This window comes from Panthera leo, chromosome C2 (genome assembly GCF_018350215.1).
Source record: "Panthera leo isolate Ple1 chromosome C2, P.leo_Ple1_pat1.1, whole genome shotgun sequence".
Lineage (NCBI taxonomy): Eukaryota > Metazoa > Chordata > Mammalia > Carnivora > Felidae > Panthera > Panthera leo.
Window position 1 is genome coordinate 81,763,785 of NC_056687.1, and position 24,053 is coordinate 81,787,837.

Genomic DNA, 24,053 nt, shown 5'->3' on the forward strand with positions numbered 1-24,053 from the left:
TTATAGTTTTTGAGGGGGGGGGCACAAGTGAGCAAGAGACAGAGAGAGAGAGAGAATCCCAGGAGGGGGAGAGAGAGAAGTGGGGCTCATCCGAAGCAGGGCTCGAGCTCACAAACCATGAGATCATGACCTGAGCCGAAGTCAGATGTTTAATGACTGAGCCACCCAGGGGCCCCTCACTCACTTTAAAATTGAGTTATCTTTTTATTGTTGATTTGCAAGAATTTTTTTTGTACTCTGGACACAAATCCTTGATAGTTTTAGGTCTCACTTAGGTCTTTGATCCATTTTGAGTTCACTTTTGCATATAAATGATGTAGGATGTCCTACTTCATTCTTTTGCCTTTGAACATCCAGTTGTCACAGCACTATTTATTGAAAAAACTATTCTTTTTCTGTGAATGTCTTGACATCCTTGCCTAAGTCAGGTGACAGTGAATGGGAGGGCTTCTTTCTGGACTCTCAATTCTATTCCATTGATCTATACATCTATCCTTATGCAAGTACCACATTGTCATGTAGCTTATAGCATTACTGTGGCTTTCTAACAAATTTTGAAATCAGGAAGTGTGAATCCCCGAAGTTGGGTCTTTTTCAAAGTTGTTTTGACTATTCTGGGTCTCTTGAATTTCCATATGCATTTTAAAATTAGTTTGACAATTTCTGCAAAAAAAGAAAAAAGAAAAAAGAAAAAAAGGCAGCTGGGATTTTGATAGGGATTGTTTCTGTCCCCTTAGGTGGTAGGAAGTTTTACTTGGAAATCATTTTTAGTTCACCCCTCCCCAGAGAGTCTCCTATTCAACTCCCCTCCATGACTGGCTTTGTTTCATGTCTGATTGCACTGCACTGAAAAAGACAACTCATTACTAACTTTGAAAAAAGGCCAACAAAAGTGGATTTCAGTATTTCTGCCCTCACATATTTTTAAGGTTCCTCAGTATTCTTTACTTTCCTCTTAGTTCAGTGTGATTCAAAAGGGTTTTAGTTTTGTTTTTGCTTTAATTGTATCCACCATTAGGAGTTTCCAGGGTGGTTAGTGTACCTACTACCAGACACAAACATCTGGCTCCTATTATAGGTTCGCTGGCTCTTGTTCCCTTTATTCTTATATGAACTCAATACCTTGGTTTGTGCCTCCCCGTGTATTTCTGGACATCCCTCCAGGTAGAAGAGGGGGTCCTACCTGTACTCAGAGACAAACTTCACCAGCTCCAAGAGGTCTTTTCCCTCTCCTGCCTTCCATCTACCCCCACGGGGTTTTGCCATCTGCAGGGTGCCATCACCCTCTCCTGAGTCTCTGCACTCTTGTGGTTCCACAGCTGCTCCTGGAGAGGGATCCAATTCAGGATCACTGACTGAGGTTGGTTATCCTGTCTCTTTAGTCTTCACATAGGAATAGTTCGTCCATCTTTCCTCGACTTTCCTGACTTTACAGGTCAGTTATTTTCAGAATGTCTTCCATTTGGGTTTGTCTGATGCTTCCTCATGATGACATTCAGATCATGCATCTCTGGCAAAAACTGCATATAAGTGACGTTATGTTTGGCTCCGTGTGTCCTATTAGGAGGCCCACACTTTGGTTCATTTCATTAACTTGGATCAGTTTATTACGGTGTTTTTTTCCCCCCAGTTTCTCCACTATGCAGTTACTGTTTTTCCTTGGTATTAGTAAGTATGTTGCAGGGAGGTACTTTGAGACCCATTATTCCTAAAATGTCCCATTATTCCTGAAACTTTTACCCAATAGTTTTGATGTTTTGTGGTTGGATTGTTACTATGATGGTTGAATGGTGATTTTTCAAATTCATCATTTAGGAAAAGCTTTCTTTTCCTCCCATTTATTTATTCATTTATTTGGTTATATCAATATGGACTCGTGGATTTTTATTTTATTTTAAATGTTTATTTATTTTTGAGAGAGTGGGAGAGAGAGACGGAGACAGAGTTCTGAAGTGGCTCTGTGCTGACAGCAGAGAGCCCAACGCCGGGCTTGAACTCACGAACCATGAGATCATGACCTGAGCCAAAGTTGGACGCTTAATTGACTGAGACATCCAGGCGCCCTGGATTTTTATTTTATTAATGGAGACTTATAATTAGTTACTACCATTATTTATTTATTTTGATATTTAAATTGTCTCAAATCTGGCCATTAGAAGCTCTTCAAACTGGGTCTGCACGCTTTTTTTAAAATGCATTTTTTATTGTGATGGAAACATATAATGTAAAATTTATCATCTTAATCATTTATAAGATGTTCAGTAGTGTTAAGTGTTCAGTAAGTGTTAAGTAAGTTCAGTAGTGTTAAGAATATTCACATTATTGTGAAATAAATCTCCAGAACTTTTCACCTTGCAAACTGAAATTCTATACCCATTGAACAACAACTCCCTTTTCTCTCTCCCTCCAGCCTCTGATAACTACCATTCTACTTTGTTTCTATGAATTTGATTACTTTAGACACCTTATATAAATGGAGTCAAACAATATATATCTTTTTGTGATTGGCTTATTTAGCGGAATGTCCTCAATGTTTATCCATGTTGTAGCATGTGACAGAATTTCCTTCATTTTAAAGGCTGAATAATATTCATTGTATGTATCACATGTTGATAATCCATTATCCACTGATGGGCATTTGGGTTGCTTCTACCTCTTGGCTCTTATGAATGACGCTGCTATGAACATGGGTGTGCAAATATCTCTTGGAGACCTTGCTTTCATTTCTTTGGGGCACATACCCGGAAGTAGAATTGCTGGATCATATGGCAATTCTATTTTTAATTCTTTGAAGAGACCCCATACCATTTGCCATTGTGGTCGTACCATTTTACATTCCTAGCAACAGTGCACAAGAGTTCCAATTTCTCCGTATCCTCATCAACACTTCTTCGCCATCCTAATTCACGTGAAGTGATTCTGTATTCTTTTGAACATTTCCACCATTCTGTGAGCATTCCTTACTTTCTGGCATACGGCTTGTTGCAGGATCACTTTGCACTTTCCCTGACCTAGCCCTGGAATCAACCATTTCTCCCGGAAGCCTCCTACCCATTCCTTTTAGCGAGGATGGTATTTAGAAACTAAAATCTGGGCACCTTTCAGATTAGTTTTACTTGTGGCACTTTTGCTCCTCCCAGGACTCAACACATGATTCTAGTGAGGCTGGGGTGACACACACCCCCTCACCCTAATCCCCACCTCCAAACTGATGATTCATTTCTAGAGCAAGTCTCCCATTTCTGAACCAGGGGGCTCGCCATGGTCTACTTCTCCAGGTCCCTAGAGGGACACTGACCCAGTGAACCTCCCCAGTGGATATTCCGTAGGCTCAATTTGAGATTCCAACTGTAGGAAGCATCACATACATAGGAAAAAGTATTGGAACTTAGGATTTAGCTATTTTATTTGAGAGGCATGACTGAAAAAAATATTTGCTTAAGTATAACTTCTAAATTAGTATCTAGTTGGGCTAAACATATACATATGCATCTAGCAATGCAGTTTAATGGAAAGATTATAACTTTGAACTCTGAACTGAGTTTGAATCCCTGCACTGATTCTGATAAGCACTGTGACCTGGGTGAGTTTAAGCTCTGCAAGCATCTGTTTCCTTGTCTGTAAAATGAAGATAATAATAGTCATCTTGAAGAATTTTTCAGGGGAATGGAGACATGTGTCAAGAAATGAGGATGCTATCCGGTATATAGTAGGCAGAGCATGCCTCTCTTATGCCATAATATTTCATCATTCCTGGGGCCAGCAGCTTCACTTATGCAATCCTCTGAAATCCAGCAGACTGTGGGGTCAAGGGACCACCTGCTTATGAGTGATTTGTAGCTTTTGAAACTGTTTTCTTTCGTTAGCAATCTATATCCACTTACTTCATTTCTTCTCTCCAGTGAACCTGCAACTTTTCAGAAATACCACCAAGTGAGTCTGCTTGCAAGATTTAATCAAGACTTGGATAAAGTTGCAGCCATTTCCTTGGTGTTCTCTACAGGGTCTACAATAGGCCCGAAGTATAAGCTCAGGATTCTCCGAATGAAGTTGAGGTCGCTTGCCCATCCAGAGAGGTGAGCCATCAGCAGCGTTTGACAAGCTCTGGTTTTCCAAAGATGCTGTTGGTTTCTGTCCAATCTCCTTGGTCTGATGTTTTAGTAGGACCTCATCAATTACAATGAAGGAAGTGGAGGGTTTTCAAAAAATAGACTTGATAAAGATGAGTAGCCCCATAATTCAAGACAATTTTACTGGTAGGAGCTTAAAGATAAATGGCCCAATTAATCCAAAAAAAATAATATTGCTACATGCTTACAGTTATATAATTCTTCCCTAATCACTCCACCCACACTGCTTGCAAGCTGGTATATGTTGTGGAAAAGAAAGCCTCATATAATCTGGCAAATGCACAGCCTAGTATAAAAAAAGGTACAGAATAATTGGAATATTTTATTCCATGGATACAGTATGAAAGTACTACTCCAGGTTGAATTTGATAACTGCCCTGAGAATGTGCTTGTTCTTAGGAAATACACACTGAAGTATTACGGGGTAAACAACCTATCTTCATTGGTTCCAAAAAAATAAGCAACAGAGTGTGTGTGTGTGTGTGTGTGTGTGTGTGTGTGTGCACGTGTGTATGTACAGGGAGGACAGAGTCAAAGGGGGAGAAAGAGCAAAGCTGTGGTGGCATGTACGTTTTGTGACTAATGCCACTCCAATGTATAGTCCTAGCATACAATGTATGGACAAGACAGAAAATGCTGTGAGCATTCAGCACTTTATGCTTATTGAATTCTTTTTAAATTTTAATGTTTATTTATTTATTTTGAGAGAGAGATTGTAAGCAGGGGTGGGGCAGAGACAGAGGGGGAGAAAGAGAAAGAATCCCAAGCAGGCTCCATGCTGCCAGTACAGAGCCCGATGCCAGGCTTGAACCCACAAACCCTGAGATCATGACCTGAGCTGAAAACAAGAGTCAGAGGCTTAACCTACTGAGCCACCCAGGTGACCCTGGATTCCTTTTTCCTGAAGGCAAACATTTAATAATGCAAGTTTCTTCTAAGAGGACAGTCATTACATCTTAAAACCATGAGACTTTTCAATACTTTTTTTTTCCGGACTACCAAAGGAATACATGTTGATTTTATAAAATCTGGAAAGTGCAAAAAGTGTTAAGAAGCAGAAAAATACCATCCATAATGTTATTATTCAGGGGCAACAACTGTTATTTCTTTCTAACCTCCTTTCTATCATTGCTTTAAACCTGGAAATAGGTGGTAAATAAAATTTTATACCTCATTGTTGTTGATGTGGGCTATGCTTATTTACCATAAGCACTTTCCTGTAATGTTAGAAATAATTGCTCCACAATTTTATAACCTAAGGATATAATACAATTTATTTTTCTAGAATGGGATATTTTTACTACTTGATTGGCAAGGATATCCTGTCTTATTTTTACAGGCCCCAGTTGTGTCGGTATGATCTTGTTCTGATGGAAAACACCGAAACAGTCTTCCAACCTATTCTGTGCCCAAAGTTGCAGATGTAACATGTCGGGACACATGGGCACCAGTGACATCAAGAAAGCTACAACTACAGGCTTTTTTAAAGCGTCACCTCACCTTTTCCTCAAGGCACATGGACGTATGAATAAGCAGGGTTTTTTCCAGCAGCGTCCCATGGATGTCACATTGCAAAATGTCAAACGACCTTGGATTATGGAACAGTCCTGGGAAGGGAGCCCCTAAGTAGGGCAAGTCAGAAATAGCCAGGCTCCCAACAGCCCAGTGCCTTGTCTGGCTGCGTCCTGGGGCCTCGTTTGTTCTGGCCTGTCAGTTCTGCTGCCAGTCACTCAGGCAGCTCTGCTCATCAAGCATCTTAAAGGGAAGGTCTAACAGGAGACCTCACTCTGGACTCGACCCCACATGCCCTGTGCCAAACTCCTCCAGGTCCCTGCATGCAGAAAGGAATGGAGACTGACCTACCTCACAGGGCTGCTGTGTGGGTTCGGGAGGCAAGTCTGTGAAGGGTTCTTTGAAATCCCATGGGGGCCACATCTGTGAGTGGTTTGATAAATGTGAATATGCTTTTATTTATTTTGCTTTGGCTTAGCTAATATGCAATAAGAGAGCTCCTCCTTATTGACAACAGCCTGTCTCTTGGGCTGTTTGCTCTGGGAAGGCAGGAAAGCCACACCCCAGCTTCCTATCTCCTCTAAAGTGGGTTGGTGCTGGAGGAAGTGGGGACAGAGAGACAGCAAAGGGGGCAGCTGCTGGGACTAAGATAGTAAGTGGATAAGGGAAGAAGGGCAGATGAAGAGAGTGACAGCCTTGCTTACAGTGACAGTGGATGGAGAGATAGGAGAGAAACAAATGGAGCTTGTTTTTCAGTTGAAGTGAAGAAGGGTCACTTTACAGGCCAATTCTCATTTTAAGCAATCCTTAAGAAATGTTTATCTTTTGGGGCACCTGGGTGGATCAGTTGGTTAAGCAGCCAACTCTTGATCTCAGCTCAGGTCATGATCTCACGGTTCATGAGTTCGGGCCCTATGGTGGGCTCTGTACTGACAGGATGGAACCTGCTTGGGATTCTCTCCACCCCCCCCAACCCCTCCCCCACTCTGGCTCTCTCAAACTAAACTAAAAAAAAAAAAAAAGAAATGTTTATTTTTCTTTGTTACTGATGGAATCTGTGGTTATTTGAAGGAAATTTAGAAAATACACAGATGCAAAAAGAAAATATGCTATCTACAATCCACCTGTTGGGGATAATTAAGGCAAACCTTTTGGAATGATGCTAACTTGTGTTGCTAACAGGTGAATTCAAAGCATACACTGGTTTGCTCTTGGAGCACCGGAGGCCTCCAGTTTGAGAAATTCTTAGGCTTCCCCAGGAGTAGGTATGATCAGTGAATGTAAATTGACAACAGCAGCTAAAACAAGAGACGTTGGAGGGCCAAGGCCAGAACAAGGGACGACCATCCCAGGACCAGGGTGCCCAATGCAGGCAGTCACAGGGGCGGGCACCACCCAGCCCATGACTGTGGCCACTGCAGGCGGGTTCCTGAGATTCCTGAGAGTCACAGGCTCTATAACCTCCTCCTTATCCAAGTGACTGTTCTACAGCTTTCTGTGAGAATACCCCTTTTAAAAGAAATGGACTCTTCATTTTATAAACTATAGAGCTCTGTAAATATATTCCTGTGTGGCACATCATTTACAGATTTCTACGTGTATCACATACACTCTTCACCTCGATGAAGGGTGCCTAAAGTGAATGCCTGATCTTGGAAAGGAATGAGGCTTCGAGAAGCTTCTGTCCACTTGGATATCATCTCACCCTTCATCCCACTTCCCACATTTCTTCAGCAATTTGTGCACAGACAGATCAATGTGCTGATAGGCCCTGATTTCTTTTTAAGGTTCTACTGGTCCCAAAATTTGATTAGTATAGCCATTTCTTTGTCCTTTCCCTTCCTTGTAGGAAGGGGGCCAAAACAACAGTAGGAAAACATTACGAATAGCATTTCTATCATTTATAAACTTCTCAGGCTGGAGGGTCTCTCTCAGCTTTTTTTTTTTTTTTTTTTAATGTTTATTTTGAGAGAGAGTGCAGGAGAGAGGCAGAGAGAGAATCCCAAGCAGGCTCTGCACTGTCAGGCAGAGCCCGATGCGGGCTCAGTCTCATAAACCATGAGATCAGTACCTGAGCTGAGATCAAGAGTCAGATGCTTAACTGACTGAGCCACACAGGCGTCCCTTTCAGCTTCTTCCCTAGTGTCTCCTAGCATAGTACCTGGCTTACTGGGGAATGGGTGGATGGATGGACCAATGGATGAATGAATAAAGGAAGGAAGTTTGTTCCCTGGATGGAGATGAATTTCAATGAGTCTCACGTGATTTGGAGAAATGAAAGCAGTTACAGGTGTGGCCACTCCCTTTGTAGATTCTCCCAAGGCCCCTGAACTTCCCGCTCTCCCTTGTCATCTTTGTTTCTTTTCCCCTCTCTTTGTCAGAGTGTCTGTCTGAATCCCAAATCCAAGATGCAATTAAATTGTAGTCTACCCACTTCCCTCCATCTTCACCAGTTGTCTTCTACTGAGTTTTGTTTTGTTTTTTTTTACATTTATTTGTGTGATTATTTGATTAATGTCTGTCTTCTCCACTTGACTGCTCTGCAAGGCAGGGGCCATGTGCCCACTGTGGCACCTACGATGTAGACTGTGCCCAGGAAATATTAAATGAACACTCGCCATTATCTTCGGAGCCCTTAAACCGTGTCCAGTTCCCTCTACTCCCAGCCATTGCTCATTCCTGAGATGCCCACCCTTCTCTGCCTTAGCCTTCTCTCCCAGCACCTTTTTTATTATTGTTTCTGTTCTCTCTGGCGACCCATGCTCCATTTCCCAGAGTCCCTGGGAAAAAAAAGAGAGGTTGGCTCTTTCTTCACTCATCTTAGAACCTTCCAGATGGTCCTGACACCATTCTTCAGCAAGCCCACCTGTGCTGAATGCAAAGAGATTTTGCTCTCTCCCACTTTCCTGTTTCAGTGCCTCAGCCAAAACCCTCCAGGTCCTTCCAGAATTCCTGGATGACTCCAAGCTGTGGTCTGAAGTCCCCCTTGCTTTCCACAACTCCCTTCTGCCACCTGCTTTGCCGTTGACTTTGTATGTGCATCGTCATTGCTTTTATTATGTTATATTGTAATATATTTCTGTGTCTGTACCCACTCTGAAACTGTGAGCACAAGAGCAGCTGCGGGTTATTTGCTGCCCTAGTACCCAGCACAGTGCCAGGTACAAAGCAAGTGCCCAATAAATGTCTGCCAAACAAAATGGAATGGATTCATCTTTACAATTTGAGGGAGGGAGTCACAGCCACTCAGATTTAGACATCAACACTTAACTGTGGTGCTTCCCAAACCCTAAACTTCTAACTTCTCATCCTTGGATCCCTGCTCCATGCTCTCAGTCCTGCAAAACCCTATCTTTGCCAAGGAGACCTTGGATAACACTAACAGAAATCTACTCATACTAACCCAAATTTTACTAGAGAGGACTTGTGGAAACCCGAGAGCTGAACCATCAGCCTTCAAGAAGAGCAGGGATGGGGGCAGCTGAAACCCTTTAGCAAGAGTTCATGGACCTTTATTAACCCTGTGCTCTGCCATGAGTCTCTCTGACTCAGCTCGGTTCCCTCACAGGGCAGCTGTGGACCACTGCAGTCATTAGTACCATTGTGTCCCCAGCTATTCAATCACTAGGTGGCCCAATTCCAAAGTCCAGGGAGAGGAGCCAACCCTTAGATCCTCCTCTTGGGGAAGGTGTCCATCCTGTTCCAATCAGTTATGGTTGGAATGGGGATAGGGAAGCTAAATCATGTGGTCCTCGAGCTACTCCTTTCAATTGCTCTGTGCAGATCCAATTAAGCCAGTAAAGGAAGTTGAGCACTATTGACAAAGAGCCTCGGTGAGTGCCTGGCTAATTCACTCTCACTGGAACCTCTTGCCTTTTCTTCCCTCCCGCTTCCCTGAGCCATTGGCACCTACCTGCTTGTCCAGCATGTGTCCTTGGTAGGGGGTCACCGTTGTCCTTTGTCAGGCTGCCTGGGCATGTGCTGTAAATGAATGGTCTCAACGGAGGCTGGTGTAGCTTGCAGGTGGTGCGCCAGTGGGTTAGAGTTAGGTCTGCAGGTGCTGGGTCAGGAAGACAGATCAGCGTGGAGGTGGGTTGGGAGTGAGAAGCGCAGTCCAAGCCTTCTTCCCTAAGCAGACAGGTTGAGCAGGAGAAATCAGAATAGGAATCCGGGAGAGTGGGGCAGGTCAGGCAGCAAGCAGAGGCTTGGGTAGTGAGCCTGAGGAAGTTAGGTTTCCATCTCCCAAAAGAGTTCTGTTAAAGGTCTCTTACCAACGCGGGTCAGTGGAATCCCACAACCTTCATGTCTCTTTGCTGGGTTTTTCCATGGACTTGGACTCTGTACACTGGTTCCTTTTCTAACAGGGTTCCTTGGACTCTCAGGACACTTGTCCCCCTCATCAACATCCCTAAATAAACCATCTTGTTCTCTGGTTCCATGATTTCCTTACCAGGCTTCTGATCTCAGTCCTCTCTCAAGAAGGTAGCATAAGGTAAGAGGTTAGGTTCTGGTGTGTGACTTCTGTTGACTTAACTCTTCCTAAGGTCCCCTTTCCTGGACTGTAAAGTGGGACTATTAAGAGTCCCTGCTTCACAAGGGGTGTTACGTGGCATAAATACATTTATGCATGCATGTAAAATGCTTACCGTGGAGTCTGGAGTGTACTAAGTTCTCAATAACTATCAGCTGCCGTTACTTTCCAAAGTCTCGGTGTCTCCCTAGGAGATCTTCTCATCTCCCGTTTCAACTCTCTAGACAGATGACCCCCAGATCTGAATGCAGTTAGAGCTCTGGATTTTCACCTGCTTGTTGAGAGGCAACAGGGCAGAGGAAAGAGCATGGGCTCAGGAGGGGCAGACAGGGGCTTGAGTCCTGTTCAGCATTCACAACTGTGGCCCTCAGCAGCATTCACAAGAGTGCCTTCCTCTGAACACCTGCTCATCCACTCATCATCAGTGGATTAATGATACTTGCTTCTCTGGAATTGAATAAGCTGAATAAGTCACGTCCATTTCCCTCATAGCACCTATTATACTCTATAATTATAACTCTCACTGGAGCCTCTTGCTGTCCCCCGACCAAAGGGAAAGTCAAGTCCTTGACAGTAGAAGCCTTGCCTTCTTGTTCACTACTGTTCCTTGTCCCAGTACACTCCTGGCATAGGCTCAATAATGTTAATTTTTCATTTACTTTCTCTCCTCCTATATTCCTTTGACTTCTCAAAATCCATATGTACCAATCCAAACAACTAATCATTTCTTCACTAGACCTGACCCACTAATTTAACAAACATTTGTTAAATGCCAATTTTAAGCCAAACACAGGGCTAAGAGTTGGGACAACAGACAGATGAGACATTTATTTATAGAAATGTTTACTGTAGGGGCGCCTGGGTGGCTCAGTTGGTTAAGCGTACGACTTCGGCTCAGGTCATGATCTCGCGGTTTGTGAGTTTGAGCCCCATGTCGGGCTCTGTGCAGACAGCTCAGAGCCTGGAGCCTGCTTCAGATTCTGTGTCTCCCCTCTCTCTGCCCCTCTCATGCTCTGTCTCTCTCAATAATAAATAAACGTTAAAAAAATTTTTAAAAAATGTTTACTGTCTACTGGGGAGGTGAATAATGACATAGTATTTGCAATAATAGTAATACACTCACAGGGAACCCCCCACACAGAGAAGGAACAATCTGACTGTAGGAGCTGGATAAGGCTTTTCAGAGGGGGTGACAATTGTCCTGGGTGGTCATGAAAGAGTAGCAATTTTTCTGACAGAGATTGCCAGACAGAGGGAAGAGTGTCTTTAGAGACATGAACTAACATGGTGCATAAGCTCAGCTGGAATGGAGGGCTTGAGGGAAGAAAATGAGAATGAAATTGATAATTTCCCCACATTTTTAAAGTGGAAAATTTCCAACATATACAGAAATAGAATAAATGGCATAAAGATCTACCTGCATGTGCCCATGATCCAGTTTGAACAATTATCAATTCAATGGCCAATCTTGTTTCATTTACATCCCTACCCACTAAACTCCCATCCCATTGTTTTGATGCAAATCCCAGACATTGAATCATTTCATTCATAAATACCTCAGTAAAGCATTTCAGTAAAGCATACCCCCCTTTTTTTCCCTTTTTACAGATGTGTCGTAGTACAGATATATCCTATCAATGCGACTTGTTTGTTCGATGTTCATCCCTGATATGTCTATGGTGACTGCACTATATCAGGATATACAGACTTGGCTCCCTCTTTTAGGAAGCTACTTAGTGTTCCTTTTGTGACTATTTCACAATTAACGTCACCAGTCCCCAACTGATGGGCATTTAAGTTGTTCCCAACCTCTTAATAACAAAACAAAGCTGGGAGAATACCCTTGAACCCACACCTTTGTCTGCGGGCGTATCTGTAGGTTAAATTCCTGGACGTGGAATTGCTAGGACCTGGTACACTTCGAATTCTGACAGGCACTCCCTATTTGGCCGAAGAGGTGCTTTGAATGATATGGTGAGGGTGCTTACTCTCTGTTGTCTAGGCTCGTGGCATTTTGGGGTCCTCTCTGCCTCTTCTCCATGTAATCAGTCATATGTCCTACCAGCTCAGCTCCTCCTTGTGTGTCCATCCTCTTCCCTTCATTCCCATTGCTGTGGTCCTGGCTCAGCCTGCATCCTTTTTTTTAACCAGGACAGTTGCAACTACCAATTCAGAATGTATTTTAATCATCTGCCAGAGCAAATATCCAAAAACGGGAACTAAATCATTCCCTTTGGTGTCTCACCGTGTACCATATTGAAAAATCCACCTCCTGAGGCCGCTTCCCAGTGTTTTCCAGTTTGTCTCCAACTTCTCGCTCATTTCTCATACAGTTTAGGCTTCACAAAACTGGACTCTGGTGCCTTACTTGGGCCCCCAGCTCACCTTCTCCCTCCTTTCTCTGTTGTGGAAGTCCTGCTCATCTTTAAGGTACACTCAAACCATGCCTCCTCCATGAATCCACACAGTGTAGGACCACTAATTTTGGACGCAGGTTGACCTGGATTCTAATCCTAACACACAAACTGTCTCTTTTAACATCTGGAGTCCTCTGCTCACGAGAGGAATACGTTTTCATTTGTGAATAGGATTACCAGCTTTGGGCTTATGAATGTCTTAATAGTTGAAGGCCTCAGAGATACATGTTTTCCAGGATACCTAAGACCCCCTTTTACTGTTCTTAAAATGATTACAGCTGCTACCCTTAAACCTCACTTAACAATGTCAAGAGCCTTATCAATAACAGAAAGTTATCCACATAAGGACCCTTCTAAATATAAAAACAAGAGCTGTGGTCATAGCCAAGGCTGCCATCTTCCTGAGGAATATTCCAGAGATCAGTTTAGCTGATAATTTAGAATCATAGGTTCATGGCTTGAATCAGGCACAGCAGACCTAGAAATTATGATGAGAAATCTTACCAGAAACCTTAACAAAATAAGCTGACTCTGCCGCCGGAGCTATCAGAGACTAGCAAAGATCTTGAGATGCCCTAGCTCAGGTGGTCCTAGACAACAGTAATCAGGGCTTTCTTCTGGGGGGATGTCACTTAATCTGAGGCTCAGATTTTTCAGTTAAATAAAGACAGGGCGCCTGGGTGGCTCAGTCAGTTACATGTCCGCCGCTTGGTTTCGGCTCAGGTCATGATCTCACAGTAACGGGTTCGAGCCCTGCATCTGACTCTGTGCTGACAGCGCAGAGCCTGCTTGGGATTCTCTCTCTCCCTGTTTCTCTTTCTCTTTCTCTCTCTCTCTCTGCCCCTCCCCTGCTTGCTTTCTCTCTCTCTTAAAAATTTTTTTTAAAATAAAGACAAAAATACCAACCTTGTGGGATAATGGGCATATAGTAGGCGCTGAATAAAAAGTAATTTTCATCATTTTGTGGTGACTATGACCCTCCCACCGCACTTGATTGGAGCACTGGCTGTATTTGCTTTGTATCACAGCTGGTTGTGGACAAGAGTATCTTGAGCACTAGACTGCAAGCCCGCTGTGGGCAGGGCGCGTGAATCACCCCTGATCTCCCAGCGCCTGGCAAAGAGCCTGCAAATAAGCAAAGAAAGAGTCAAAGGTAAACGTGTAAAAAGATGAGCGGATGGGAGGTCAGACGCACCCGTGGAGCTGCCCGAAGACAGGGTTTCTCTGGAATCTCGACCGGCAGGCACAACTTGCGCAGCGCAGGCCGGAGGCGGGGCCTGGATTCGGGGGCGGGGCTTGGTGCGGACCCCGCCCCGGTCCGTCCGTGAATACGCTCCGGAGGCATAGGCCAACGCGCAGCCTCGCCCGGCGCTGCCTGCAGGCTCCTCTGTGGCCCGGCGGGTCCGGTCGCCGGCGCCGAGATGCGCCCCCTGCTTGGCTTCCTGCTGGTCTTCGTCTGCTGCACCTTCGCCCTGTACTTGCTGTCGACGCGACTGCCCCGCGGGCGGACGCTGGGCCCGGACGAGGAGACTGGAGGCAGGTGCGTGGCGCGGGTGGCGAGGGCCGCGGTTCGGGTCCGAGGAAGGGAGACAGATACGAGGATGGGGTCTTCGAATCGGAGATTGGGTTCCAGGATCGGAGGCGTCGGGGGCCGGGGTTCAGGTCTGGGACTGGAGATCAGGGTCGGTGTCCTGGCCGCGTCTGTCCGGTCTCGGGCGGGCGGGGTGGATGGGAGTTGTGGTCCGCCCGGACTGAACCTGCGCTGTGCTGGTTGCGCGGAGTGCAGTTTCGGCGCGCTATCCGTGGCTTTGCACGCAGGGCGGTGATTTGCCGAGGGAAACGCGGCGCCTCATGCCGGCGGCACCGGTTCGCGCACCTCTGTCTGCGCCGTGGCATCACCACGGGAGCCGGGTGCCGATCGCCTTCCCGGCCCAGCCCTGACCCGCATTTTCAGCCGACCCTCGCCCTTGTGTGGTCCCGCAGCCTCATCTCTACGACCGCTTTCGGCCTCCCTCCGTCGTTCTTCCCACCCCATCTCACTTCCGTCAGCCCTGCCCTTGGGACTCTACGGCATTCGGTCTGCAGAAGTGTTGCAAGGACCTCTTTAAATATTCACGAATTAATTATCGGAGCCGCCCCTCTTCCTGAATATCTCTACTTTCCCCCTTCTCATGACCATCTGGGTGGGGCTGGAGGCGGTGCAATTCCTACCGGGCTGGTTTGCCGTCAGTGTTGCATACTGTTCAAAAAGTTTATGGAAATGTGCCTGCCACAGCATGGCGTTCACAAGAATGTTACTGATATTTGAATATGAGGGTAACTTTTCGGTTACCCTAGTTGGGAGGTTGGGAAGGCTCTGCTGTGTGTGTCAGACACACTAAGAGAAACATTCTGATGAGAACTAGGAGGGTGTGTTCATAATTGATCATTGATAGATTCAAGGGTTATTCTTATGTCAGAGGCAAGGTAGCCCTTACACTGTCACCCTTGTATAGGGTTCAGAATGCACTAAGGGCCAGATAAAGAGCGGGGTGAACAAGCAGCCTCTTTGAAAGGATTAGTTCAAGCTTGACATATTATCAAGAAGGTTATGTTTGTGGTGTGGGACAGATATACTTTCCAAGAGAATCTTTAATTGGCTTGTTAGTGACTGATAAAACAGTCTTTTACCTAGTAACTCAGGAGCAGTGTGAAGTTTTAATTGTCCTTGGCCTGAAGTTTGTGGGGGAAGGGGTGTTCCAGGAAGGGAAGGCAGTTTAGGACATTTAGTTCTTGCCTGAAAATTAATCCATTTGTCTCTTAAGAATAGATCCTAAAACCTGAGAACTAAAAGGAAACTTAACACTCATTTTTTCTATAAGGACCCCGAGGCCCAGGGACTAGCCTGAGATCACACTACTGGACAGTAGCAGAGTTGAGATGTTAACCCAGGTCTCTTGCTTCCAAAAGCGGGGCTCTTATGTCTGTGTCTTTGGAAAGAGGACACAAAGGACTTTTCTAGGTGCTAGGCTGATCTGGTCTCATGTTTCCATCTGCTTTTCCAAATCCCCAGGTCACTGTGGTTCCCCTCAGACTTGGCCGAGCTGCGGGAACTTTCTGAGGTCCTTCGAGAGTACCGGAAGGAGCACCAGGCCTACGTGTTCCTGCTGTTCTGCAGTGCCTACCTCTACAAACAGGGCTTTGCCATCCCTGGCTCCAGCTTCCTGGTCAGTGCCTTGCCCTCCTTCTGTGTGTGCTAGAAAGCTACCTTCTGTCTTATTTATTTATTTATTTATTTATTTATTTATTTTTATTTTGGAGAGAGAGAGAGCCTGTGCACAAGCAGGGGAGGGGCAGAAAGAAGGAGACACAAAATCAGAAGCATGCTCCAGGCTCTGAGCTGTCAGCACAGAACCCATCGTGGGCTTGACCCCACAAACTGAGAGATCGTGACCTGATCTGGAGTCGGATGCTTATCCGACTGAGCCACCCAGTGCCCCCTCCCCCCCTTTTCCCCAATATTTATTTATTTTTGAGAACACAAGGTGGGGAGGGGCAGAGAGAGGGGGCCAGATGATCCAAAGCGGGCTCTGTGCTGACAGCAATGAACCTTATGTAGGGCTTGAACTTAAAAACCGTAAGATCATGACCTGAGCTGAAGTCAGATGCTCAACCGACTGAGCCACCCAGGTGCTCTGCCACCTTCTGTCTTTGTAGAGTCCGCCTCAGGCTGCAAATCATATGGTCCAGAGCTAGACTACTGTGGCAATGATTTGATGACAGCTTCCCAAGTGTCAGACACTTTCACAGTTGCCTCACTGACCTTAGTTAATTCTCCTAACAGCCTTATAACGTGGGCCTGATTATCACACTTTACAAATAAGGAAACAGGCAGTGAGAAGTAACTGTCCAAGTTGACAGTGAGGAGGGGCAGGGCTGGGGTCTGAGCCCATGTCTGCCCAGCTCCAGAGTCTCAAATGTGCTGTTTTTGTTTCTAAGGCATTGATGGCTGTGTGCTGTCCTGGACACACACACACAATCTGAGCTGGCTCAGCTGTTCCTCCTCAGAGCTTCCATAATGTTCTGATTTTGGCACTGTTTTCTGTTATTTATTTTTTTTAAATCCGTTTTTTCCACCAGTCTTTGAGCTTTTGGCGAAGGAACAGGCCTGTTCCTTACTCTCAGCTTTGTATTTCTTTGCCTGGTACAGGGAAGTGCCTTCACAAATGTTCGATGAACAAATGCAAGTTGTTCATGATGATGCTAGACTGGCGAGGCTGGAAGCTTCTCTGGTGTGGGGAGGAAAAGTTATTTGGAATTCCCAGACGGCCCCCAGCACTCGGAGCCGCAGTGCTGGGCCTAGACATGTGCTCTAGTCGCGGGCTGCTTCTCATCCACCCCTACCTCAGATTCTACAGAAGAACCTTGCTGTGCTCCCTGCAGCGTTTTAAGCTGCTGCATGTAAATATGTGTATATTTTAGGGCTTGGGGTGGGTTTGAATCCCAGCTGTGTAACCATGAGCCAGCCCTTTAACTTCTGCAACCCCATTTCCTCATCTGGAGAACGGGGATACTCACACAACCCCCTAGGACTGTTGCGTGGCGGAACTGAATGGAACGTGGGCATAGAGCAGCTGGCTCAGTGATGGTGCCTGGCATGCAATGGCCTTCAGCATTTGTTGAATGACTAAGAGACTGAGCAGGAAATCCCTGAAAGCTTCCTTCTGTCATGCTTCTTTCTCCTGCCCTGGCATGGAGCCTCCTCACCCCAGGCTCAGCTGGATGCACTTAAGCAATCTCTTTGTTGGAAACTGGAAGAAAAGCAAACATGTCCATGCCGAGAGAGACAGGGGAGGTGTGTGGTCCTGGAAGTCAGGGGCTGGCTTCTTGGGGTTGCCCCTGTACCTGCCCTCCCTCTTGAGCTGATCCCTCTTCAGGGCAAAGAGTCAGATGCTACCGGAGGGTGAATCCTGTCTCTGCCTAGTGTGAGCTTGGGCCTGATACTTAGTCTCTTATCCCCGTAGAATGGTGTAAGGATGGCAGATGACACAGGGTCATCATGAGGATTAAATAAGACATACAGTCAAGCACTTAACATACAGTAGGTGCTCATCAGACCCCCACCTTCTCACTTCTAACTTCCCCTTTTACTTTCTGTCTTGGATCCCATGTTGACAGGGTGATGTCTACTGGCCAAAGTGTGTTTAGGGCATACCGGTTCACTTTCCATTTTTGTTAATCTAAGACTTTGGTGAGTGTCAGCTAGAGCTCTCATCAACATGGAACCCCCAGTGTTGTGTACCACATAGATGTAATTCCAGCAAGAAGCAAAGAAGGAAGACGTTTTATATAGCTTATGTGGTCTTATTGAAGGAGAGAATTCATGGTTTGTGTTCATTTAAGATAGTTAAAATAATGTGTGAGTTCCATTTCTCCCTTCTTGGAGCACCAATGTTTGCAGGACCTACTACAACCCAGGCAGCAGGCTGGGGGCTGTATACACTGTTATCCCATTTAATTATCACCTGCCTTCTGAAGTGTTAATCTTCCCTGTTTAAAAGGTGAAGAGACCAAGGCCAAGATTGGAGTTTCCAGCTCTTCCATCACTTTTTGTTGACACCTTTAAAATGGGAGTTGAGGGGGGCGCCTGGGTGGCTCAGTTGGTTGAATGTCTGACTTCCGCTCAGGTCGTGATCTCGCGGTCCATGAGGTCGAGCCCCGGGTCGGGCTCTGTGCTGACAGCTCAGAGCCTGGATCCTCCTTCAGATTCTGTGTCTTCCTCCCTTTCTGCCTCTCCCCCACTCACACTGTGTCTCCCTCTCTCTTTCAAAAATAAATAAACACTAAAAAAAAAAATAATAAAATAAAATGGGAATTGGGTTTTGGTTGGGAAAATCACTAAAAGAGGGGGGAACCTATGACTCTTGGGCTCCAGTACAAGGTGGCTGGTAGCCACCAGATGTTCTAATGGCTGAGGGTTTTGTTTTGTTTTTGCAGAACATTTTAGCTGGTGCTTTGTTTGGACCATGGCTGGGGCTTCTGCTGTGTTGTGTGTTGACATCAGTGGGCGCCACATGCTGCTATCTGCTCTCTAGTATTTTTGGCAAACAGCTGGTGGTCTCCTACTTCCCTGATAAAGTATGCCTGCTGCAGAGGAAGGTAAGCGGAGGGGCCACAACTGAGTGCCGGGCCCTGGAGTGTCACCTCAGGGCCCTGCGGAGTTTCCCACTGTGCTCCTCCACCCTGCTTTGGAGCTCCCGGGGGTTCCTTTTGATGTGATCAAGAGTCACAGACCTGGGATCAAATTCCAGCCTCATCATTACCAGCTCTGTGATTTGGGGCAAGTTCCTGACTTCTTGGAGCTTCAGGTACTTTCATTTAAAAAATGAGGAAAACATGGGGCGCCTGGGTGGCTCAGTCGGTTGAGCGTCCGACTTCGGCTCAGGTCATGATCTCACGGTCTATGAGTTCGAGCCCCGTGTCGGGCTCTGTGCTGACAACTTAGAGCCTGGAGCCTTCTTTGGATTCTGTGTCTCCTTCTCTCTCTGCCCCTCCCCTGCTCATGCTCCGTCTCTCTCTCTCTCTCTCTCTCTCTCTCTGTCAAAAATAAACATTAAAAAAAAAAAAAATTTAAAAGATGAGGAAAACAATCTCTACTCTGGAGGGTTGTTGGAAGATTCAGGAAGAGAATATGTGAAGTATCTAGAAAAGTGCTTGGCACTAACAGATTGTCATGTCTAGAGATTCTTTCTGCTTCTTAATGACCTTGTCTTTTTTGGCTACAGGTGGAAGAGAACAGAAACAGCTTGTTTTTTTTCTTACTGTTTTTGAGACTTTTCCCCATGACACCAAACTGGTTCTTGAACCTCTCAGCTCCGATTCTGAACATCCCGATTGTGCATTTCTTCTTCTCTGTTCTGATCGGTAAGAAGCTGGTGGGTTAAGTCTGTGTCTTCAGCATGGTCATGTTGGGGGCCTGCCCTGGGTTATCAGCCACATGGGCATGTGCCTGGCTCTGGCCTCTGATTAAGATCTGCCTTGAAAAAAAGAGGTGGTGCTAGTGAAGTTCTTTGTTGCCTTTTGACAATTGTATGACCTTCAATAAGCTACTTACCCTCCATGAACCATTTGGCCAGATGAGGGGCTGGGACCAGAGCAGTGTTTCTCAAAGTCTGTGCCTTGGTTCGCCTTTATCAGAGTGGTAATGTGCTAACATCCTGTAAAATCAGTGACTGTTGTTTTCTCCACACTAGAAGTAAACCAACCCTACTTTAAGCCTAGGCAAGGATTGCCTCTCTTAAACCTACTTTAGAGCATGGAGGGAAAGACTATTCAGGGCTTCCAGGTGGAACATAACAAATCTGTGGTTGAACAACTGCTGTTGATAGGGAATTCTTGAGAGAAAGTAAGATCTTAAAGCAAAATTGACCACAGCTCATTCTGGTCATTTTGGCTTTCAAACAAAGTGCCTCAGTACCTCAGTTAGCAGCCTGTAATTACCTAGGTGGCAGAAGGCTTGGCAAGACTCTGGAGACCGGGGCTCCAGTCCCCCTTCTGACAAGCTGTGTGACCTTGAGTACTCTATGAACTTGAGGCATCTACTGTAGGGAAGGAACAGGTTGTTAGGGGGTCCCAAACCAGTCAGAGTCTCCGGGGTAGAGGTCAGGAAAAGCTATTAGAGTTTCCTGGGTTTTACTCCAGGCCCAGGTAACCAGAATCTCTGTGGGGAGCCCAAGAATGTGTTTTTAACAGCTTCCCCTGGGATTGTTATATAACCAGCCTGTCTGCTACCAGTCAGACTTTTGGGATCCAGTGGATTTGATGATCGCTTAGAGACAGTATAGAACATGAAAGTAGTACTATTTCTAAGAAACGTGTTTTTCTCTTAGCATGCTATAAATCTCATAATACTGATACCTCTCATTACTTAGGCTGTTGGATGCTCAGAACCCAGTTTGGGGCACTTCTAGCAAATTGGTGAACCTTATACTTTTTGTACTAACTGTATCTCCTGATTAACTTATTCTTGACTTTTCTTTTTCCTATTAAACATTTTTTGTCTTATGGTAGTATATGTGTTTTTATAAATCATCTCAAGCCTGTTTGTTAAACAAGGCAGTTGTTTATGGGAAGTGAGGAAAGGAGGGGAAGGAGTAGAGAGGGAGGGAAAGAGGTAATGTGCTGAGGGGTCAGGAGTTAGGAAAAAAAAAAAAAATTCTGGAGTCTGGGTTGTGAATTCCTGGGGACATTTGTGAAGGGCTATTATTTTTTATTTTGCTGCCCCTAGTAACAGGCTCTTTCCCTTTTCTTCCAGGTTTGGTCCCATACAATTTTATCTGTGTGCAGACAGGCTCCATCCTGTCAACTCTGACCTCTCTGGATGCTCTTTTCTCCTGGGAAACGGTCTTCAAGCTTTTGGCCATTGCTCTGGTGGCCTTAGTTCCTGGAACCCTCATTAAAAAATTTAGTCAAAAGGACCTGCATTTGAATGAAATAAGCAACACTAATCATCTAAATAGTAGAAAGGACACGTGATCTGGGTTTTTGGTTGCCATGTCCTTGGACTTTGTTGTTTATTTGTATAATGGGTGTGGTCCTGTGCAGCCCGTCATTGTTTTTTAATTACCCTCAACAGGTGATTTTGGACACTATATATCTGTGTGCAGTGTTTTTATAAAGGACGCTCTGTTCTAGAAGGTGAACTGTATCAGGTTCTCAAACCAGTCCTGGTTTAGCAGGGTACTCTGTGAAACGGATGGCCTTCTAGAAAATCCTATTTGTATTTTGTTGAAAAACAAGGAACTCAGGATGGTCTGTTGTATTTGTCTCTCAGCAAGCCCCGCGCTGCTTCAGGAGAGGATGCTGATTGTCCTTAATCCAGAGTGCCTCTTCTGCAAAGTGATAGGCTGTTGTGACAGGTGTTCTGTTAAATCCCTAGTGGATGTTACTGGTGTAAATGATGTGAACCCACATCACTGACATTACCTTTTATCCTGTTAGTCTCATGGAGAGTGTTTTCTTCTGTATTTTTTTTTTTTTTTTTTTTTTTTTTTGCCAATGACCTACCTCTTCCATAAACCAAGGGGAACTAGCTGACAAACTGCATAGAACTTTCACATACAACTCAAATGCACAGTGATTTCTGTGATGCTTTGTGTTCAGATGCACTGATGTTACCAAACATGTCAAATCTCTTGGTTGCGTGTTCTGACAATTCAGCTGATTGCAAATAGACTATTAAATATGAATGCAGCAAATTCTGCATGTTATGGGTATATTCTGGGGACACTCTTACCTGTCTGAATGGGGCAGGGCCCCTTGACTCACTGGAACCAAATGACCTGTCGGTACATTTTCTAATCTGTCCTTTCTGTGTGGGAATCCTGTCTCTGTCCTGCTAGGAGAATGGATTCAGTACACTCAGCTATCAGCCAGCATAGCCTCTGAATTTTTTTCGTTTTGTCATTTGTCAAGAATAACTGAGGAATAATTCTATTTTATCTTTTAATCCAAGGGGGAGAACTTGGTTTTGGATTACTGTGTTGTGTTGTATTTTTAATGATCTGTAGCTGCTGCTGCTGCTTACAGCTGCAGTACTGAACTGGCACAGACCTGGGTTAATGCTTCCAAGTACAGGAGGACCTTGGCACCTACACTGACCATCTCTGGGATCCTGTACCATACAGGACTAACTCGTCATTTCTTACCAGAACCGTTGCTGTTGGGCATCCTCTGCTGGGTTTTGATTTGGTGCGGCCAAGAATCTTGCCAAGGCTTTCCCTCAAGCCACGTGTTCTGCATGAATTCTTGAGAATACTCCTGTTCAGGAGGAAGAATGAATTCCTAAGCAGTGTTTTTTGGACAAGCTATGATCCAAAAAACACGACAAGGACTTCATTTTTAAAGGCATATTGCTTTAGAAGAAGCATGCTTACAGGAGCAGGGGTGAGGAGAAGGCTGTGTGAAATCTCTGGCTCTTTGTGTTCTGGAGGAGCAGGAGGCAAGGGGAAGCCAGTATGTTTTCTACACGACTGCAAGTGTGTGCCCTTTATCAAGATCCTTATGTTTGTCTCTCTCCCTCTTGCCTCGTGATTTTGCTACACTGTGCCTTACCAGTTGTGAGTTTACAGGCAAAGCAATTTCCCAAATAAATGGATATAAACGTTCTGTATGGGGTGTGTTGTACATGTTGCTCACGTTCAGTTCCCCTTGCCAGCGGGAATCAGGATTGGCTGAAAATCAAACAATCCAAAATGGTGTTTTAGCATCACTCTCAGGAGGCTTCTTACCAGTATGATTCCTTAGAAGCCAGATTTTCATTTTCACCTTTTCCTTCTCTACACTTACTTTATAGTGGAGTCACTAATGAAGAGTAGCTGCAAGATGGGCAGCAGGAAGGCCATGGGAAAAAAGAAGGGCACGTGTCCACCACCAAGAGGAAACTATTAAGAGAGGGATGGTTGTCCCCTCCTTCTGTAGGTGTGTCTGAAACCACAGCCACAGAAACCTTCTCCACACCCGGCTTTCCTGGCTGCAGGCCACCCTGCATGTGAAGTTTTCCTTTCCCTACAGCTCTGACAAGTGCTGAGACCTGTGAAGGCAGCTTTCGGGACACAAACAGAACCTGAGGAAAAGACACGACCAGAAAGGAGTGAAGCACGCTTTTTGTTTAATTCCATGCATTGGTTTGCTTCGATAGTCGCTCTTGTTCCCATCAGTGTACAATTATTCAGTACAAATGGAGCTGGCATCAGAAACCACAGGGAGCAGGGGACTGACGGTACTGGAGGTCCAGGGAGACAGATGAGGAAGCTCATTTTGAGACTTAACCCCAAAAAAGAATTTGCTCCAAGTTGATAGGAACTCAAATTATTGCAATAAAGAATCAGAGTGGGTCTTCCCACTTCCAGAGTCTGAGAAGAGGGCACTGGAGGTGGAAAGCCACCCAGATGATACGGTCAATAAGGGATATCTTCTTGGGGCACCTTGGTGGCTCAGTTAAGCATCTGACTCTGGGCTTCGGCTCAGGTCATGATCTCACAGTTCCTGAGTTTGAGCCCCATATTGGGCTCTGTGCTGACAGTGTGGAGCCTGCTTGGGATTTTCTCCCTCTGTCTCTCCTTCTCTGCCCCTCCCCTGTTCTGTTAAAATAAATAAGGTTAAAAAAAAAAATTGTGAAAAAAAAAAAAGGCTATCTTCCTAAGAGCTTGCACATTCTGGCTGCAGGGTCCCTCTGTGTATGACCATTGGAGGACCCCGTCTGTCAGGTCACTGGGCAACAGCCTGGGGCCAGGAGGCAGCATTCCCGAGTGTGGTGAAGTGGCTCCAGAGAGTAAGCCTGGGGGTCGGGGGTCTGCCGAAAGTTTTCTTACAGTGGCCTTGCATCTGCCTAGGGGCTTGTCTCTACGAAATCCTGCCGTCATGTTCTGGTCATGTGACAAGTTAACAAAAGCTTTAGTCCAACTCCTTTGGCGTAACCCTGTT

General features: G+C 45.4%; 2 protein-coding genes and 1 long non-coding RNA gene across 3 annotated transcripts in view; 2 read left to right on the top strand and 1 right to left on the bottom strand.

The window, feature by feature from the left end:
• The window catches only part of LIPH (lipase H), a 44,940-nt gene extending 38,421 nt beyond the window's left edge, over positions 1-6,519 (top strand). Inside the window, exons 9-10 of the mRNA XM_042903690.1 lie at positions 3,903-4,076; positions 5,470-6,519. Of these exons, the coding sequence (XP_042759624.1) occupies positions 3,903-4,076; positions 5,470-5,557 (262 nt within the window). The 3' untranslated portion in view covers positions 5,558-6,519. The remainder of the gene's footprint in view (positions 1-3,902; positions 4,077-5,469) is intronic.
• LOC122198845 overlaps positions 1-13,833 on the bottom strand; it is a 48,609-nt gene extending 34,776 nt beyond the window's left edge. Inside the window, exons 1-2 of the long non-coding RNA XR_006193182.1 lie at positions 13,497-13,833; positions 9,556-9,770 (exon numbers count right to left, since the gene is read on the bottom strand). This is a non-coding gene — a long non-coding RNA (uncharacterized LOC122198845). The remainder of the gene's footprint in view (positions 1-9,555; positions 9,771-13,496) is intronic.
• An 86-nt stretch (positions 13,834-13,919) lies between these two features.
• On the top strand, positions 13,920-23,307 carry TMEM41A (transmembrane protein 41A). Its single transcript, XM_042903691.1, has 5 exons — positions 13,920-14,130; positions 15,643-15,796; positions 18,567-18,728; positions 19,355-19,493; positions 20,884-23,307. The coding sequence occupies exons 1-5, from the start codon at positions 14,012-14,014 to the stop codon at positions 21,102-21,104; spliced, it is 795 nt and encodes a 264-aa protein (XP_042759625.1). The 5' UTR covers positions 13,920-14,011; the 3' UTR covers positions 21,105-23,307.
• The last annotated feature ends 746 nt before the right edge of the window (positions 23,308-24,053 follow it).

Bases quoted from the DNA above. Each gene is read 5' to 3' on its own strand.
- TMEM41A (XM_042903691.1), top strand. From the start codon at position 14,012: ATGCGCCCCCTGCTTGGCTTCCTGCTGGTCTTCGTCTGCTGCACCTTC. The intron at 18,729-19,354 runs GTAAGCGGAGGG...TTTTGGCTACAG, and splicing joins TATGCCTGCTGCAGAGGAAG to GTGGAAGAGAACAGAAACAG. The intron at 19,494-20,883 runs GTAAGAAGCTGG...CTTTTCTTCCAG, and splicing joins CTTCTTCTCTGTTCTGATCG to GTTTGGTCCCATACAATTTT.